This window comes from Xyrauchen texanus, chromosome 20 (assembly GCF_025860055.1).
Source record: "Xyrauchen texanus isolate HMW12.3.18 chromosome 20, RBS_HiC_50CHRs, whole genome shotgun sequence".
NCBI classification, from domain to species: Eukaryota; Metazoa; Chordata; class Actinopteri; order Cypriniformes; family Catostomidae; genus Xyrauchen; species Xyrauchen texanus.
Genome location: NC_068295.1, coordinates 10476188 through 10495065, shown reverse-complemented (window position 1 = coordinate 10495065; position 18878 = coordinate 10476188). Strand labels below are relative to the sequence as shown.

The following is an 18878-nucleotide window of genomic DNA, read 5'->3' as shown; positions in this document are numbered from 1 at the left end:
AAGGCATTGCTGAAAAGCATTACCAAATTGCTGATGAACAGAATGTGTTTTACTGCAGGTTTGAAAAGCCCAGTCTCACACCCATACCCTACTATGATCTTCACACATCTCCCCGACTCTGATCTTCACTTCACTTCACACACACCTACACCTCCTGGAAACTCCTCCTCCCCCCTCCTGCTACTCAACCGGCACTTATGGCCTGTGAAGAGGATGTGTGCCGGGTCTTCTGGAAACAAAAGACTAGGAAAGCTTCAGATCCAGACGGTGTCTCTGTGCTGACCAATTGGCCCCAATCTTCACACAGATCTTCAATAGATCACTGGAGCAGTGTGAATTTTCCTGTTGCTTCAAATGCTCCACCATCATTCCGGTCCCCCAAAAACCCAAAATCACAAGACTTAATGACTACAGACCTGTTGCCCTCACATCTGTGGTCATGAAGTCATTTAAGAGACTGGTTTTGGCCTACCTGAAGGACATCATTAGACCCCTGTAATACCCCCACCAGTTTGCTTACTGAGCAAACAGGTCTGTGGATGATGCTGTCAATATGGGACTGCATTATATCCTGTAACACCTTGACAGCCCTGGGAATTATGCAACAATCCTATTTGTGGAATTTAGTTCAGCCTTCAATACCATCATGCCTGATCTTCTCTCAACCAAACTGACCCAGCTCTCCATGCCAACCACAATCTGTTGGTGGATCAACAGCTTTCAGACAGATAGGCAGCAGCTAGTGAGACTGGGGAAAATCCCATCTGGGACCCTCACTATTAGCACTGGTGATCCTCAGGGATGCATTCTCTCTCCACTGCTCTTTTCCTTGTACACAAATGATTGTACTACAAAGGACACCTTTGTCAAGCTCCTTAAGTTTGCAGACGACACCATGGTCATTGGCCTCATCTGCAACGGTGACAAGTCTGAATACATATGGGAGGTTGAATAGCCGGCTATCTGGTGCGGTCACAACAACCTGGAACCCAGGTTGGTGTGTGAAAAAGCTTGGAGAATCATCAGAGACTCCAGCCACCTGAACCATTGGCTGCTCTCACTGCTACCATCAGGCAGGTGGTATTGCAGCATCAGAACCCGCAACAGCCGACTCCAGGACAGCTTCTTCCCCCAAGAAATCAGACTTTTGAACTCTTGACCTCTCACGATCAATATACATCAGTACTGCACTTTATTAAACTTACACTGGACTTTCAGGAATTATATTGTCTCTTAACAACACACTGGCAACTGACTATCAACCGACAGCCTGAATGTCAACATAGCAAAATACAACCTACTGTATATGTTAGCAACTTCTTAAATTGTTTTTTTGCTTGACTGTATTTGATCTGCTTTACATTTTGAGTAGCTTATAGCTTCGCAATTGACAGTTTCAAAGTACTGTAGCTTCCTTAACACTGGGCTTTTTCATGTAATAAAATAAGCACTATAAAATGTATGTACCAAATTCAAAACATTTTGAATCTAGAGAAACGAAATAGGGTTTAAGCAGATGGTGTGAATTAAATAGCATGGAGAAGGCAAAGATATCAGTAGATCAAATGCATTGATTCACAGAGCATTAAAAAAGCTGCCTTTCCCCCCCAGAAAACATACTGGTAGTTTATTCCTCAGGAATAAATGGCATACATTTAAATAAAAATATCTGCTTTAGACTAGAATGTTCATGTGTAATAAAGGAAGGAAAGCGATGCTGTGTAATGCAGTGTTCCATGCTCGTTGACCTTTTCCTTTGTGTGATGAGAAATGACTCACACACACATACGCATACACACACACACACACACAGAACAGACTTGAGAGAAAGCTGACCACAGTGGAAACATATGACAATACATGCAGATACATACAGACACTCCACTCATTCCAGACTAATGGGAACTCACAGGCTAAATAATAAGTCAGCCTTTAACCTAGTTTAACTTGCTGAGCAGAATAGTTTTAAATCAGATTAAAGCAAACTCAACATTGAAAAAGCCTCCAGCAAAACATATACAAGATCAACAGACCACATTTAGAGTGGTAGTCTTACATTCAGTGTTCAGAGCATGTTGACTTCTAACAGCATGCATACTTTCTGTTTGTTGGGATGCTTAAACAAATGGAGCAATGTTCTAAGAGAACCACAGAGTCACAATTCAAGCTTGAAATGCCATCTCCACATTTTTGTGAGTCTTTTCAGCAAGAAGCAGTAAGTGCAACTCCAGAAGTACAGGAAACGTACAACTGTACAACAAACTGACTGCGGACCAAAGACCGCTGAACCGAGCAGAGTGTAGGGGTCTCGAGATGCGTTTATCAATGTTTCAAACTACATTTAACTTGACATAGCAAGCTAAAAACTCAATAGTTATGGCTAGAGACACAGACAACCAGTGAAACGTGACACAACCTCAGCAAGATGTGGCAAAAGCATCAGAGTACATGTGTACAGATGGAACATAAGTCATGTGAGAACATGCGCAACTTTTTTTATATGCATTGAAAACCAGATGACCTACTACATTTGACATAATGTACAGCATGCAACAGAGTGCACTGTGTATGATCCTAAATTTCACAAAGTATTGCACTCTTGACCTTTAACTTCCAGTGTGATGAATGAACAAGAAGTAATGTCAGTATTTAGATTTTTATCTGTTTTGGAACTCGCAGGCTAAATAATATGTCACCACTGCAGGGCTTTAACCTGATTCAACCTGACCAGTATTAAACCAGATTAAAAAACTCCACATTGAAAAGCCTCCAACAGTATACAAGCTCAACAGACCACATTTAACATGTAGCGTTCAGAACATTTTGACTGCTAATAGCATGCATTTAAAATTGGCCAAAAGCGATATTTACTTCTTGCTTGATAGAGCAAGTTGCTTGATTTATATCTACCCATAACAATAAAAAAAATCCCAGGAAAGACGTTCTAAGGGTCAAACGAGAAGAGGGCTGGACTGCGCCGAAGCAGCATATTCAAACTGCGTTCATAAAGTATGAATTAATAAGATCAATGTATGAATAAAAGATTCTTTTTCAAGTGAATTGAATACATCAACCATCCACAACAGTACACTATTCCCTGAAACTTAAGAAAGAGAGGGAGAATAAGGTGTGAGCTTCAGAATTTTATAAAACTCAGGAGTACTTTGATGTCTGAAATCAAGATCAGCAGTTTATAAAGAGTGATCAAAACGTTTTTGATTAAAGTATTTCTATCTTCTTTTCTTTAAGCGATGGAAGGAAGCAGTGGTGGTATGTTTCAGAGTTGGCCAATCCACTTGTCACTTGGTATGAATTAATGTGAGCTCAGTAAGTTCAGATGAGAGAGAAATGTATTGATCCCAGAGGAAATTTACTTGCCACAATGGCACAGTGTCACACAGAATAGAGCTGTGCATCATGGACTAATAAATATGAAGTTGCACTATAGAACAATAATGTAAAAGATAAAATAAACATATGCTGTATATGTTGTATGGTAACAGTTTACAAAAAAGTTGTATTCATTAACATTACTTAATGCAGTAGTTAACATGAACTAACAATGAACAATTTTACAACTCCTAATAACCTAGTTAATGTTAATTTCAACATATACTAAAATGTTTTAATTAAAAGTTGATTAAATTAACATCAAGCAAGATTAATGAATGCTGTACATTTAATTGTAATTTCATGATACCTAATGCACTTACTGTACTAATGTTAGCAAATAGAACCTTATTGTAAAGTTTTACCAAAAATATACACTCACTTAGCACTTTATTATGAACACTATGGTCCTAATAAAGTTCCCAACTTGGTCTTCTGCTTTTATAGCCCATTCACCTCAAGGTTGCTAGAGATGCTATTCAGCTCACTACAATTGTACAGAGGGATTATCTGAGTTACCATAGCCTTTTTGTCAGCTCAAACCTTCTCTGTTGACCCCTCTCATCATCAAGGCGTCGTCTAAAGAACTGCCACTCACTGGAAGTTTTTTATTTGTTTTTGGCACCATTCTGAGTAAACTCTAGAGACATTTGTGCATGAAAATCCCAGGATATCAGCAGTTACAGAAATACTCAAACCAGCCCGTCTGGCACCAACAATCGTGCCAGGTTGTAAATCACTGAAATCAAATATTTTTCCCCATTCTGATGATTGATGTGAACATTAACTGAATCTTCTGACCCATATCTGTATTATTTTATGAATTGCACTGCTGCCACATGATTAGCTGATTAGATAATCGCATGAGTAGGTGTACAGGTGTTTATAATAAAGTGCTCAGTAAGCATATTTTTCTTGGGGACCCTTAAGGGGCATTAACACATACAGTGAATTGTAGCAACAAAGTGACTAAAAGTCATTCATTTTCAATACATTTCCATACATGATCAGCAGCGACAGGTGGCGATACAACACATTTGAGAAAAGTTCAACTTTGTGCAAATAAGCAGCAACAAGATGCTGCAACTACCAATAGCAGTGCAGACAGTGATCCACGACCCCCAGATGCAGGGGAGTAGGAAACAATTTAATTGTTTTAACTGATGTATGTCTGAACAACTCTGTATTGGAAGGCAAACTTACAGAAATCTGCAGGTGCATTGTCATAAGTGCAGCGTTCGCTTTATGTTGATTCTAAAACGTGTGATCCCAAGTGAATAAGTGATCCATAAAAAATGGTGCAACATGTCAAATTGCAACTAATTGGCAAGGTTTTCCATCATTGTTCGACTGCTAAATGGCTACTATAATTCTCTTGGTCTCATCCATAAACACTGACATCTCAAGTGCCAAAGGACTTTCACCAAGGGGACCGTTCACACAGAGCATCACACACAATCCCTGTACTGCTTACAGGTATATCAAGAGGGGGAAAATTATTATTTCTATTAATTCCTCCAGTCCCTGATTTTTCAAATGACATTTACACTGTAACTGTGGCAATGCAAAAACTGAGATGATAACAATCTCCACACTGAGTTTAATATAATCAACATAATCATTTTATATCTAGAAAGGGGTGAAGAGGAAAACAGGCTCACACAACAATATACACAACAATAAATAAATGTAGCACTGGGTTTGGTGATGTCGAATTAATTCTTTGTTGATGAGACTCAGTGTTGGGGAGTAGCTAACTATATGTAGCGATGCTACTAACTTAAATACATTTTTCAGTAGCTTGACTGTAGCTCAGCTGCTTTTAAAACAGAGTAGCTTTTCCAGAAGCAAACTACTTTTTCCAGCAAATAGCAGTGTAGCGAGACCAAATGCCTGTGCAAGTAGGCTCACTGGGGAAAGGCATACTTGCGCAGACCCAGGGGCCAGCTGTGTGCCAGGGCATCTGTGCCGAGCCAAACAATTTCGTTCATTTTGGGGAGAACAATAGAGAGAAGGTGCAGGGGACCACTTCATGCCTGCCAGTGTGTTGGGGGTAGTTATGCGACGGCTTGCTGCGCTGGTTACGAGGCACACAGAGGTCAGCCCAGTGTAACTCGGTTCAGCTCTTGTGGCATTTTCCATTTGGACCCCTAGTGTCAACTCATTGACTCAACATCGAGAGTGACAGATAGGGAACATCTCGGTTACTGGCGTAACCTACGTTCCCTAATGGAGGGAATGAGACGTTGTGTCCCTCCTGCCATAACACTGAACCAACCGCTGAAATAGCCGGGTCTTTGGCTCCGCTCCTCAGTGCGATACCTGATGTGTGTTTGCAGCGTCACTCCTTGTATAGATATTAGACATTATACACAACCTAGACATTTTTTGTGCTCTCTGACAATTTTGCTCATATTTTATTTTTTGCATGCTTACGATGTATTTTTCTTTGCTTTATTTCCAAGTTCTGCACTTGATTTTCCCAAACTTGTGAGTAGAGTTTCATGTAAATCAGGGGGCATTTTGCGTCCCTATTGGTCCGCTAGTTCTTGATCGACAGCTCCTCCTCAAGCCAATCATTCGAAGAGGGGAGAAGACATCACTCCAATGCGGCTCCAATGCCTGCTGCTCAATATTATATTATTTGTGGTTGATAGATAAGCTGCTTGTGTCTGTTTTGATTATTTTCTGCCAGCTCTAGGAAACAATGTGTTGTCCAAGTAGGCCATTATATAGTCTGTTAACACATGTCTCGAGTCAGCTTAAATTATTATAGCAGAGTCTTTAGTTTAGGCATTATTTAAGACTTCCTTGTTTGTAGGTTATTGGCTACAAGCTGTCGATCAAGAAGTAATGGACAAATAGGGACGCAAAATGCCTCCTGACTTACATGAAACTATACTCACAAGTTTTGGAAAATCAAGCGCAGAACAAAAGCAAAGAAAAATACATAAATTTTTTTTTTTTTTAAATATGAGCAAAATTGTAAGAGAGCACAAAAACAGTAACATAACCAAGGAAAATGTGATTTTGTTTGCAATTCTGATGACTTTGCTTTGATTTTTCTGTTGTTGTGTTTTTTGCAGCATATTTTAAATATGCTTATATATTTTGATCTGTGCTAATGATTTTGATATGCGCTTATTATTCTGATCTGCACTTAAAAAATTTTTTGCTCTTATTATTTTGTTTATCTGCGCTTATTATTTTTTGATTCACGCTTATTATTTTGTTTATCTGCGCTTATTATTTTTTGATTCACGCTTATTATTTTGTTTATCTGCGCTTATTATTTTTTGATTCACGCTTATTATTTTGTTTATCTGCGCTTATTATTTTTTGATTCATGCTTATTATTTTTGGATCTGTGACCACATGTCATTTGATGGGATTTTGATCCCATAAGAAATTCATATATAGGCATAGTTTTTATGACTACGATGATAAAAAGATTCTAAAGATCATCAGAAACATACATTTATTCAAACTTTTGACTGATAGTGTAGATGTTGAGACCATCATGCATTGTTTGTTCACGGTAAACATCTGCATTTATGAAAAAAATATGAAAAATGTTGGAGACTATAATTATCAGAGAAATTTAGAAGTGCCATATTCATTCTCTAATAAAAGGTGCCATGTTCCTTCCGCCTGCATTAAAATTCTGCTTAAGTGCCACTTGGCTGACCTTGATCCAGTACCACACAATGGCTGATCTCATCAGATCTTCAAGGCTCTTACAGACCTAGAGATATGACCTCAAAATCAAGAGGCAGAATTATTGATATCAACAATGCCAGGTTTATTCACACCATCTGACAGGAGGAGGAGATTAGAGGCTCTGTCACATGTCACTGTTAAAGGGTCATGGACAGGGTGCATATATGAAAATAAAGATAGCACAGCAGGATATTAAGATAATTATCTTCCCAAAGATAAAGGTATAAACTGTAGATCAGAGGTTTTCAATCTTCACAGATCCAGGGACCCCCCACCCAGACTCTCAGCCAATACAGGGATCCCCAGTTTAAAACAGCTAGATTTTGCTGTAACACCTAGTATCATCTTAATGCAGTTATGCCTGATCAGGGGTAAGTGTACCTGTAAAGATTTTAGAATGGAAAGGAGGAGGCTGGAACTGGACAAAGCATCAAAGTAATGTTTTTAATAAACTTAAACACAAAGACACACAAACGTAAACGCATATAGGGCAGCTGCCTGTAGCTCTCTCTCTCCCGAACTGCCACATCTCGCTGCACCCATCCGAGCGTAGTCACGGCCCGGCCCCACCCTCCTACTTGTCACACTCCATCCTTTACCTCAGGCCAGGGATCCCCGACATGATGTACATCACCCCTCTCCTTTACTGCCGGCAGGCTTTCCCCTGCCTCTCTAGGGCTGGGGAGGGGGACGATGGGACAGAAAAACAAAACAAAAGAAATCACCAAAAAAAGAGGAGAAGGAAAGGGCAAAGCTGAGCGGAGCGACAGCGCGAGAGAGAGGAGGGAGAGGAAATACCTGGTTCGACAGTGCCCAGATATGCGGTTGCTGATGGAGGTGGGAACTGCACGAACCATCAAAATCATTTTTAATGAGCAATTAAAACATAAAGACAAAACATAAACCCAAACTCACACACTGCAGCTGCATGTGGCTCTCTCTCTTCCGAACTGCCGCATCACGCTGCATTTATCCCTCTCCTCGGCTGATTAGCAGATTGGGGGCTGGGCGTGCTTAGGCACTATTCACAGTCACAGTATTAAAATAATGATTACTAAACAATTTCTTGCAAGTTCTTTGATACAATGTTTCCAACAAATGTATTTATGATTATATTTAAATGTTTGTTTTAAAGTACAGTGTATCATGATTAATCGTGATTAATCACAGAAAACTGTTTGATTAATTTGTCAGTTCACAGCCCTAATATTTTCTGATAAAACTATGAATATATTAAAACGACAACTAACTGTGAATAATCTCAATATTTTTTTCAGTCTGTTTTTCACCACAGTATCGATTGGTTTGTTTAAAAGAGACTTTAATTATACAGTGCTGTGAAAATGTATTTGCCCCTTCCTGATTTCTTCTGTTTTTGTGTACCTCTCATCCTAAATTGTTTAAAAAATTAAAACAAAATCAAACATAATACAAAGGCAATCTGAGATATTAACCTTAACTATTAATATCATAAATTTGTGTTTTATTTGTATGGTATATACTGTATACATGTATATCTATTTCTAGTAACTGGGCCAATTTGGTTGCTTCAAACCCAAGCCATATGAAAATGCAGCTTTGATGCCACTCCCATGGCACTCACATGTCAGAACTCAAGACTGCATGAGTTCTACAGTGATCTACAGATCACATACTCACCAAATAAAAAGCCTAGAATAGACCATGAAAGCATTGCTGCTATCATTCATAAATTACAAGACACTAAATATTAAAAGTCTGTGGCTGTGATATAGTAGAATTGTTATAGAGAAATGGGTATGTCTTTAGTTATGGGCAATTTAGGCCCTGTGGACTTTTATAAAAATAAACACACTCACACACACATATATACATATGAGCGGCCCTCAGGGGTACAGGGATCCAGCTTTGCGGCTCATGACTTTTCCGAAGTTGAGTAGCCCTGATCTAAAGGATGCTCTAACTTTAATAAATAAATAAATAAATAAATAATTGAAATTTAATGACATTCAACCCCTAAAGGTGCAGTTACAGTACACTTTGAGCACACAATTGTTTGTGAAATTAAAAAAACATATTGCAAATAAATAGTTTATATTTAAAATGTTATAATATGTAGCCTATTCACTTTCCTGCAACAATAAATCATGCAGCTTTGAAATGTAATTTTTGTTTTGTATTGAGCCAATATGTCAGCATGTGACGTTTCGATCTTCTATTAGTCAGGCCTCTCATTATACGGATTTGCCGGTCAGAATTTGCCAAACTTGTACTCAGGTATGCAGTGGAGTACGAATTTTCTTCGCATGAGTTTGCATTTCCGGTCTCCCGCATTTGGATGTGTTTTAATGTGAGTGAATGGAGTATGAAGTGTAGTGTGACTGCTTGTAATTGAAGAAACACCCATATATAGAATTACTGTCAAGCTGCAATAAAAATCAACATATTTCTTTTAGTGTTTTGTGCCTTGAAAGTTTCATCTATAGTATATGAAGCTCTACATTTTTTTTAATGTTATATACTTAAGTTTATCTAGAGTGTCATCTCTGTTGACACCACTTTTGCTCATAGTCTCTCTATGATGCATGTGAAAATTCTAAATTACTTAAGAAATATTACATTAATTTGTGTTGTTTTTAATAAGTGTTTTGTGTTCTACTAAATGCAAACAATAATAGTAACGATATTATTAAATAAAATAATTTCTGGACAAAATAAAAACTAAAGAAATGGAATTACCTCACTGTAACTGGCACTAAGCTGTCATTCGAAAATTTTGATTGCCACAACAGCTCAATCTGACCATCGGTCTTCCATTCTGAAGGAACACATGGAGGAAGCAGTCTCTGAAATTCTGCTCCCGGGCTGAAAAGGCAGATGGAAAATAAAGAGATGAGGAAGGTTTCACTCAGTATGAACTTATAATAAGATTTAGAGATGACCCATTTCATGTGTGGTCAGAATCCCTGCTTCAGTCATACTGAATCTCGGCCTTCTGTGAAGTCACTGAAATGTTAGTTCTGATCTCGTACTAATATGAAATAAAATATCCATTCCTTTCAAATGGATTTCAGCACTCATAGCAAATTACAACCCGAAGAAACCTCCCTATAAAGGAGAGTAAGAATGGCAATCATTGTCTTGTGTTACCTGGTGTAGGAAAATATTTAATAGAGATTTCATGTAGCTATTGTATGCTTCAGTGTCTATACAAACATACACAAATGAACATGTAAACTTTATACACACATATAATTTGAGATCACCCTGGAAAACAGCTTTAAGCCCTTCTACTCTGGCTTTTCATGGGTTCTCTGGCTTCAACACTGGCACTACAATCTCTTTCTGATATAATTATGATTTTTAAATAAGACATACACATTTCCTTGTTTTGTTTGAATTTCTCATACAAAAAAAATGTGTATATATATATATATGCATTGTGTACACAGCTCAAGGTGTCACAACTAAATCAACAACTGTCTATTTCATTGCCATTTCCCATCTGAGTTTAATAATCTTGTACTCAGATTCTCCTTGCTGTGAAATATTTGGCAACACATGCGCTTTGTTTAGAGCAGCGGGACCTTTTCTCATGGAACAGGCATATGTAAAGAGTTATTACTCCTTTTTCTCAGTTTTATTCATCTGAAAACTGTTATAAAGAATAATGTAATCTATGAGAATGCAGCAAGTGATCTCCGATCATCTCAGGAGATGCTGTGAGTTTCGCTTTATTTCAACAGAGCAGAAGCACTTGGCATCAATTACAGTTGTATCTCCTGTCCATCTTTTATATTATACAGTGGTGGGGGTGTGGTTGTAAGGAAATGACAAAGTACTCCTTATTGTCCCAGTGGCCTTGTTACCCTGGGCTAGGTCTAACAGAGCGAATGTCCTCCTGTCAGTACCTGTCACCCATTCTGTTCCCTCCCTTTCTATTCGGCTGATAGGTGAAGCCCAGCGGGAGTTTGAATGAAGCACTTGGGTAAAGTTCTTTTTTAGAGTGGATGAGAGGCAAATGTAACTCGGAGCGTTCTCCTGCATTCTGACATATGTCATAGGCTTGTATTCTTATTACCTTCTTTTGATCTCTTGAGTTTTTCTGTTTGTTGCTGCAGCTCAGACCTAAGAGAGCTTCTACTGGGTTTAAGGCTGTTACAAACTGTATCATAGATTAAGGGCCCAACGTCTTCTGCATACTGGCTGAGGATTGACACACACCTGATTGCTAAGATACACATGCAGAAAAGCACTGGACATAAAGGTTAATTTGTGTTTTCCAAACTTGATTGCATTTCTAGCGAGAAATTAGTATTGTTGTTATTAAGTATACACTTGGTTTAAAAGAGTTTAAAGAGTTTAAAAACTCTCTTTTTTCCCAGATTATTTAACCATTGTGGTTTGATCGGATTGAAAGGAAGGAGACAAATTTCCTTTAGTGGACACCAGATGGCAATAATCAGTTGCTAGGATACTAGCGACAATATGCTTCCTCAGTAGCCTGTCCAAAACCAGTTTCTGGAGGTACCTTCATTTGCAAATGCTGTCTGATGTGTTATTGACTGATAGGGCAGCAAGGCAACAAGACAGCTACCTTTGGTTTCAGACGCAGTAATCAACTCACTGAGCACTTTATTAGGAACACCTGTACACCTACTTATTCATGCGATTATCTAATCAGCCATCATGTGGCAGCAGTGCAATGCATAAAGTCATGCAGACACGGGTCAGGAGCATCTGTTAATGTTCACATCAACCATCAGAATGAGGAAAGATTTTATCTCTGTGATTTCGACCATGGCATGATTGTTGGTGCCAGACAGGCTGGCTTGAGTATTTGTGTAACTGCTGATCTCCTGGGATTTTCACGCACAACAGTCTCTATAGTTTACTCAGAATGGTGCCAAAAACAAAACAAAAAACATCCAGTGTAGTAGTAGTCCTTTATTGTCACATAGTAAACCAGTGAAATTGGCCATCGACCTGTCCATACAAACATACATATGACAAGGGGAGACAGAACAGGAAGACAGGGAATTAGAAGAAATACAGCATGACATGAGGAGAGGAGAGGAGAAAAAAAAAAGGCAGCCCCCAGACTATGCTCCTTAAGAAGTACAGTGTGGGAACAGGGAAAAAAACACCTCAGCAACATTAGCACATAATCAGTACACTCTACAACATGAACAAGACTTGCAACAGGGGAGGGGATTGGGGGGTGGAGGTGGCCCAGCACAGGCAAGCAGCCATCCGGACCTGCAGCCATGTTCGGCGCTGGTCACAGACCCGCCTGTCAGACTGGGGGTACAAAGCGGCTAAGGCGAGGGATAGGGTATCGGGCGGATGATTGCATATCTGTATATATGTGTAAGAGTTCATGTGTGTGTAGGCCTGGAGAGTCGCTATGCCAGCATCTAATCTAGGTGCCTCAGTCCGCAGGGGTTGTCATAGCGATACACAGCAAGTTGCCATGGAGACAACCTTGATCAGGTCCCAGACATAGTCAACAATCACCAGGTGTCTGGGGAGTCGGGAAGGAACGCGAGAGTGGCTCACTGCAGTGCTCTTCCGGGAGTTGTTGTTCCAACAGCTGCCTTGGCCAAGGCCAGTGCTGGTTGAGGGCGGCCAAACAGATAAGATTGGGATTGTTTGGTCTTAAGGAGAGTAGCCGCATTCTAATTTACACGGCTATTCTCCTGGTCCATTTTGGTCTCTGAAACGATCCATTTGCCTTTGCAAAGCTGTGAGCTTCTCCATGATGTTATCCAGTATTTTGGTTCATAGACCCAGTCTGAGTGCAGACAGCTCTGCCCACTGTTTCAATCATGACGGGCAGCCTTGTGAGGCTTTGGACAGCTGTCACCGCCTTCTTAACTCCTCGATAAACCAGGGCAATGCCTAATCCAATCAGCAGAAGACCTGTTATCATGGTACCGAATAGGTAGATATCTTCAACATCCTCCACGGAAAGAGCCGCCAGACACACGACCCGCCACCTCTCCCACGCGTCCATCGTGTAGCCAGCTGCGAACGTTCCGTCAGGGCAGACAGGTTCCCCCGAACCCAAACTTCTCGTCGAGAAGATGGTGTCAATTGAGTTGAGAGACCAGGTGATCAAATCCATGATGACTTAGTTTGAAGAGCAGTGCTGAGAGAGTCTCTCAAGTACAAGACAGTAGACTAGATATGACGAGAGGAGCAAAGCAGGGAAGATAAGGGTAGGGAGAGGGTGAGAAAATGCGACCGCCTTCGTTGAGAGCCAAGAGAGATGCGTTGTTCCTCCTTTCTCTCGTCCTGAAGATGGCGGCAGGGACACTCTACACATACCCAGAGAACTGGAGGGCCTTTAAGGCTCAGATTGCTGGCCAGTACAGTGGGGCTCGACTGAAGATTGCGAGCACCCCCCCTGCCTTCAGCTTTGGGCAGACGAACCGATCCCCTGCTTTCTTAAACAACTTTCCGTTGGGCAAGATTCCTGCTTTCCAGGGTGATGATGGCTTCTGTCTGTTTGAGAGCAATGCCATTGCTCACTATTTGAGCAATGATGTGCTTCGTGGCAGCACTCCCCAGGCCAGTGCCCAGGTGCTGCAGTGGGTCAACTTTGCTGACTCCGAGATCGTCCCTCCAGCTAGTGGCTTGGTTTTCCCTACCTTGGGTATCATGCAGTTCAACAAACAGGCCACAGAACAGGCCAAGGAAGAGGTGAAACGAGTCCTTGCCATCCTGAATCAGCACTTAAACACTCACACTTTCCTAGTTGGGGAGAGAGTCAGTCTGGCTGACATCACTGTTGTCTGCTCTCTGCTCTGGCTGTACAAACAGGTTCTTGAGCCTTCTTTTCGTCTGCCGTACCCCAATGTCACACGTTGGTTTGTGACCTGTGTCAACCAACCTCAGTTCAAGGCGGTTTTGGGAGAGGTCAAGCTCTGTGAGAAAATGGCTCAGTTTGATGCTAAGAAGTTTTCTGAGATGCAGCCCAAGAAGGAGACTCCAGCCAAAAAGGAGAAGGGAGGTAAGGAAGGAGGCAAGCAGCAGCAACCGCAGCAGCAGCAGGAGAAAAAAGAAAAGAAAAAGGAAGAAAAGAAAGCCACCCCTGCTGAGGAGGAGATGGACGAATGTGATGCTGCATTGGCAGCTGAGCCAAAAACCAAGGACCCATATGCTCACCTTCCAAAGAGTTCCTTTGTCATGGATGAATTTAAGAGGAAGTACTCTAACGAGGACACCCTGACCGTGGCCTTTCCTTACTTCTGGGAGCACTTTGATCGTGAGGGTTTCTCAATCTGGTATGCAGAGTACCGCTTCCCTGAAGAGCTGACCATGGCCTTCATGAGCTGTAATCTTATCACAGGAATGTTCCAGCGACTCGACAAGCTGCGTAAGAATGCATTTGCCAGTGCCATCCTCTTCGGTGCAAACAACGACAGTTCCATCTCTGGGATCTGGGTCTTTAGAGGCCAGGACCTTGCTTTTACTCTGAGTGAGGATTGGCAGATCGACTATGAGTCATACACTTGGCGCAAGTTGGACGTGGACAGCGAGGAGTGCAAGACCATGGTGAAGGAATACTTTGCATGGGAGGGTGATTTCAAACATGTAGGAAAACCTTTCAACCAGGGCAAGATTTTCAAGTGAAAACGGATCTGATCCCCAGTATTTATCAACGTCAGAATCAATGGACATGAAACCTGTTTGAGAATTCCATGTACAAGTTTGTGTGCTGTGGTGGATGGAAGATTTTCCAGGGGCAGTGCTACAGAAGGAAACGCCTTGTTGATTAGAGAGGTCAACAGAGAATGGCCAGACTGGTTTGAGCTGACAAAAAGGCTATGGTAACTCAGATAACCACTCCGTACAATTGTAGTGAGCAGAATAGCATCTCAGAATGCACAACACGTTGAACCTTGAGGCGGATGAGCTACAACTGCAGAAGACCACGTCAGGCACTTTATTAGGACCATAGTGTTCCTAATAAAGTACTCAGTCAGTGTATAATATCAGCGATGCACCTACATTTGCTCCAAGGTAAATTAAAGCTAATAACTTAACGTTAATTAATTTATGTATTGATTCAGGTCTTATTAAAGACGATAGTAAATAAAGAGTTCACAAGAGTTATAATAAGTGTGCTATGAACAGTTCTGTCCGTTTACACTACTATTATCAGGTGTGTATCGCCATCAAATTATGCTTTTCTTGTTTCAGATGACTGTGATAATTGTTTGCATCAATTCTGATTCAAAGTCTCCACAGCTTTCAATCAAATTACTGTATAATTTAACAATTTGTTTAACAAAAATGTCAGATAATATTCCTTCAAATGTTACTATTATTTGTAGCCCACATAATAACATAATAAATTCCAATTATGAGAATATTTTGCTAAAAAAAACACGCCGTTCACAGCAATCTCCCATTCAATCGTATGGGAAGTTCTGCAAATACTTTCGGAGCGAGCAATGGTAGCCAATGGGGGTGAAGCTTAATTACAAAAATAATGATGGTTTTCAAACAGTTTTCCCAAACACGCCCCCCATCTTCCATTGACTAAAAAACAGATTGTCCCGACAGTGGCGGCTGGTGATAATTATTTTTGGGGGGGTGGGGCGCTTTTTTTGTGGGCGAAAATAAATACAAAGCTGTTCCAAAAAGCATGTTGACTACTTGAACATAAATTTTGCTCTCCTTTCTTTCTGGCCAGCAAATTTCTCCATGACTCTCTGATTAAAGTCAGTCATCTCAGAAACAAGTCTCTTTTCCATGGAGAGCAATGCCAAGGCATTCAGCCTCTCCTGGGTCATAGTGTTTTTGAGAAATTTTTTATTCTTTTCAAGGTTGAGAAGCACCTCTCAGCTTCAGACGGGGTCATGGGTGTGGTAATGAGAACTTTTAGGAGAGTCACAGTTTAGGAAAAGACTTCTTCAAGATTATTCTCCATATACAGCTGGAATAGGTCCACAGCACCACGGCAGGCTTTGAATTCTTCCTTGCTGTAGATGAGACTGAGCTCTGTCTTCAGCTCTGTCTTCAGCTTGCTTCCACTGAGCATCGGGTACGCTTTCATGGTGCTGCTCAATGCATCTTCAGGAAAGGTATCCTTGTACTCATCAAACCTGTCCCCCTGCAACAAGTTGGCATAGACAAGGTGGTCTGTGAAGGAGAAACACTCCCTAGTGTGTCCCAGGATGGTGTCACAGACCTATAGAGATAATTAAATATATATATATATATATATATGTAAATGTAAGGTAGTAACCTGGAGTAGGCCACTAGTTGTCACAGTTGCAATGACATTCAAAATAAAAATAGAGCCATTTGAGTTTTTGTCCCATACAAGATAGTCATTTTTGGTGGCTTCATATTTCATTTGATCATTTATTTTTATGTTGCCAATTTATTATTTTTAGGATGCTGTTGTATAATATTAAAATTCAGATTTTTGTAAGGATTTATACCAAACAAAAAATTGTTCTTGAGTCTGTAGAATATGATATGTGGGCAGGACATCTCTGCAGCACAACAATAATGTAAAATGGTATTTTGACTAATTTTAATAACAAACTCACCTCTACTGCAATCCTTTCACGCTGTTCTGGTCTTTTTTTCTTCCAGCGAACGCCTTGTGAAAGGGTTTTTTTGTAAATCAATGACAGAGTTTGGTTTAACTGCTGCCATTATGTCTGCGAAAGTGATCAGCCTAGCAAAGTTTTGACTGAGTTGACTGCGCACTCGCAGCAGTGGCCAAGAGCGTAAAGTTGAATGACAGGTGATGAGAACCAATCAGATTGGATAAAATAATATGTATCCAATTCTGATTCGCCAGGGACACAGCGACCTGCGCCCGGAGGAGAATCTTTAAGAAACCAATTAGAGACCAGCTTCAGGTCACATGCTGCCCGAAAATTTAAGGACTCAGATAGACATCCATTTGTCCGGCGTCCCTCGCCCATGAAACCACATGAAACATATTGAAAACATAGAAAATAGTTAACTGATTAAAGCCAGTTTTTATTAAATGCTGAGGCTCTTACTACCAGCCTGCACAGCATATGAGTAAACTATTTAATTTTTTTAATTTTTGTTTCATTTTTATATCATTTTTGTATTCATGTATATTTCTGGAATTTTAATGGGGCCCAGCACCCTCTATTGACAAGCCGCCACTGTGTCCCGACCAAATTCACACTACTGGCTGATTCAATTCATACATCACACAATTTAGTGACAGCCAAAATAGGAAAATATGTTTTAACATTATTGGTCACAAAGCAGTGCTTTGATTATCCTTTGAGTTTTACAAAAACATATGTAAGAATTGAAATGATTTGGATAAAATTAACATGATCAAAAGTTCAATAGCCACAGAATATTAAAGTAGTTAATCACATTCAAGCCAGGTTGGGAAAGCATTTAATTAAATCAATCAGTTTTCCTCTAAAATTGATTAATCTGTCACAAGCCGAATGAGCTAGCTAACACAAATGCTATCTTCCTGTCTGTTTTTTTTTTTACATTGCTAATCTATAAAAGGAATTTCATGAGGACTCTGACAGGTAGAGGCACAAGATAAACACTGTCAGACTGCTCATGTCAGGTGAGCTGCATATGCATGGCTAATCTGACAGGGTGGAAGTAAAATGAATTTTCTAACTTAACATCAAGAGCAATCTCATTCAAAGATGACAGTCCATCCGGCCCCTCCGCCTTTAGTGTCTATCATTTATAGACATGATTCATCTCGCTATCAGGTTATTTAAATGTCAGGAGATTGCCAAGACCGTTACTACTTGATGTAATGTGGACTGCACTATATTCATTTGAACTGAGCTTGGTAAAGCTTTCAACAATTTTGACTGCAAATGTGCCACTACATGGCGGCATCTTTAAAACAATCTTATTGAAAAAGCAGTTGACAGTCTCTTAACCCTATATGTGGCAGGCCTGCAAAAAAATTTAAATAAAAACTACAGTCTTGACCAACACAAAATGGGTATAGTTGTAAAGCCTAGAAGCTGTTTACAATGCATGTAGGCATTATGACCAAAACTATACAAGTGCTTTGAAATTTGGAGACAAATCAGAAATTTTCTGTTTTGATAACATATTAATTATTTTTCACAGTACATTTTATTGTAATAGGTAAAAACATCAAACTGATCCAATAGCAATATATCATATGTCGTTGGAAAGTTCTCAAAGAGTAGAATACAACCAGCCTATTTGTTTTACTCACAGACAAACATTTTGTGAGTAATAGCTAAGTAGATTTCTTTGACAAACAGTATATGTTACATGTAAACAGCTAATAAGACACTTTTTGGTAATGGTTTAGATTACAGCCTGCAATTTACAGTGTAAGTACACTGAATTTACAGTGTACCTTTTTTGTATTAATGGAATAACAATACAGTACATACTTGTAGGTATAAGAGAACAATATGCAAAGTTTGGATAATAAAGATGTAACAAGCACCAATTTAAATTTCACAGCTACGCCCCCCGTCCGTTTTTTCTCGGAGGTGTATGATGAGCTGACGACTGCATGGAGAGCACCCCTCTCTGCTCATCACAAAGCCCCTCGCTCATCCGCTCTCACTACCCTCAACGGCGGAGCGGCCCACGGGTACTCGGCGATTCCCCAGGTGGATAGGGTGGTTGCGATCCACCTATGCCCCGAGAACGCCCTGTGCTCCCCCCCAAGGCCTGTAGGACATGGTCAATTGATTGAATGCCAAAGGCATTGAAGGCATTGAATGCCAAAGCCTACAGCTCCACTGGACAGGCTG

At 40.2% G+C, this 18878-nt stretch overlaps 1 protein-coding gene across 1 annotated transcript; it reads left to right on the top strand.

Moving 5' to 3' along the window:
• The first annotated feature begins 13368 nt into the window (after positions 1-13368).
• On the top strand, positions 13369-14829 carry LOC127660908 (elongation factor 1-gamma-like). Its single transcript, XM_052151387.1, has one exon. The coding sequence runs from the start codon at positions 13393-13395 to the stop codon at positions 14725-14727; it is 1335 nt and encodes a 444-aa protein (XP_052007347.1). The 5' UTR covers positions 13369-13392; the 3' UTR covers positions 14728-14829.
• The last annotated feature ends 4049 nt before the right edge of the window (positions 14830-18878 follow it).

Excerpts from the sequence above, each read along its gene's own strand:
- LOC127660908 (XM_052151387.1), top strand. The coding sequence starts at position 13,393 with ATGGCGGCAGGGACACTCTACACATACCCAGAGAACTGGAGGGCCTTT.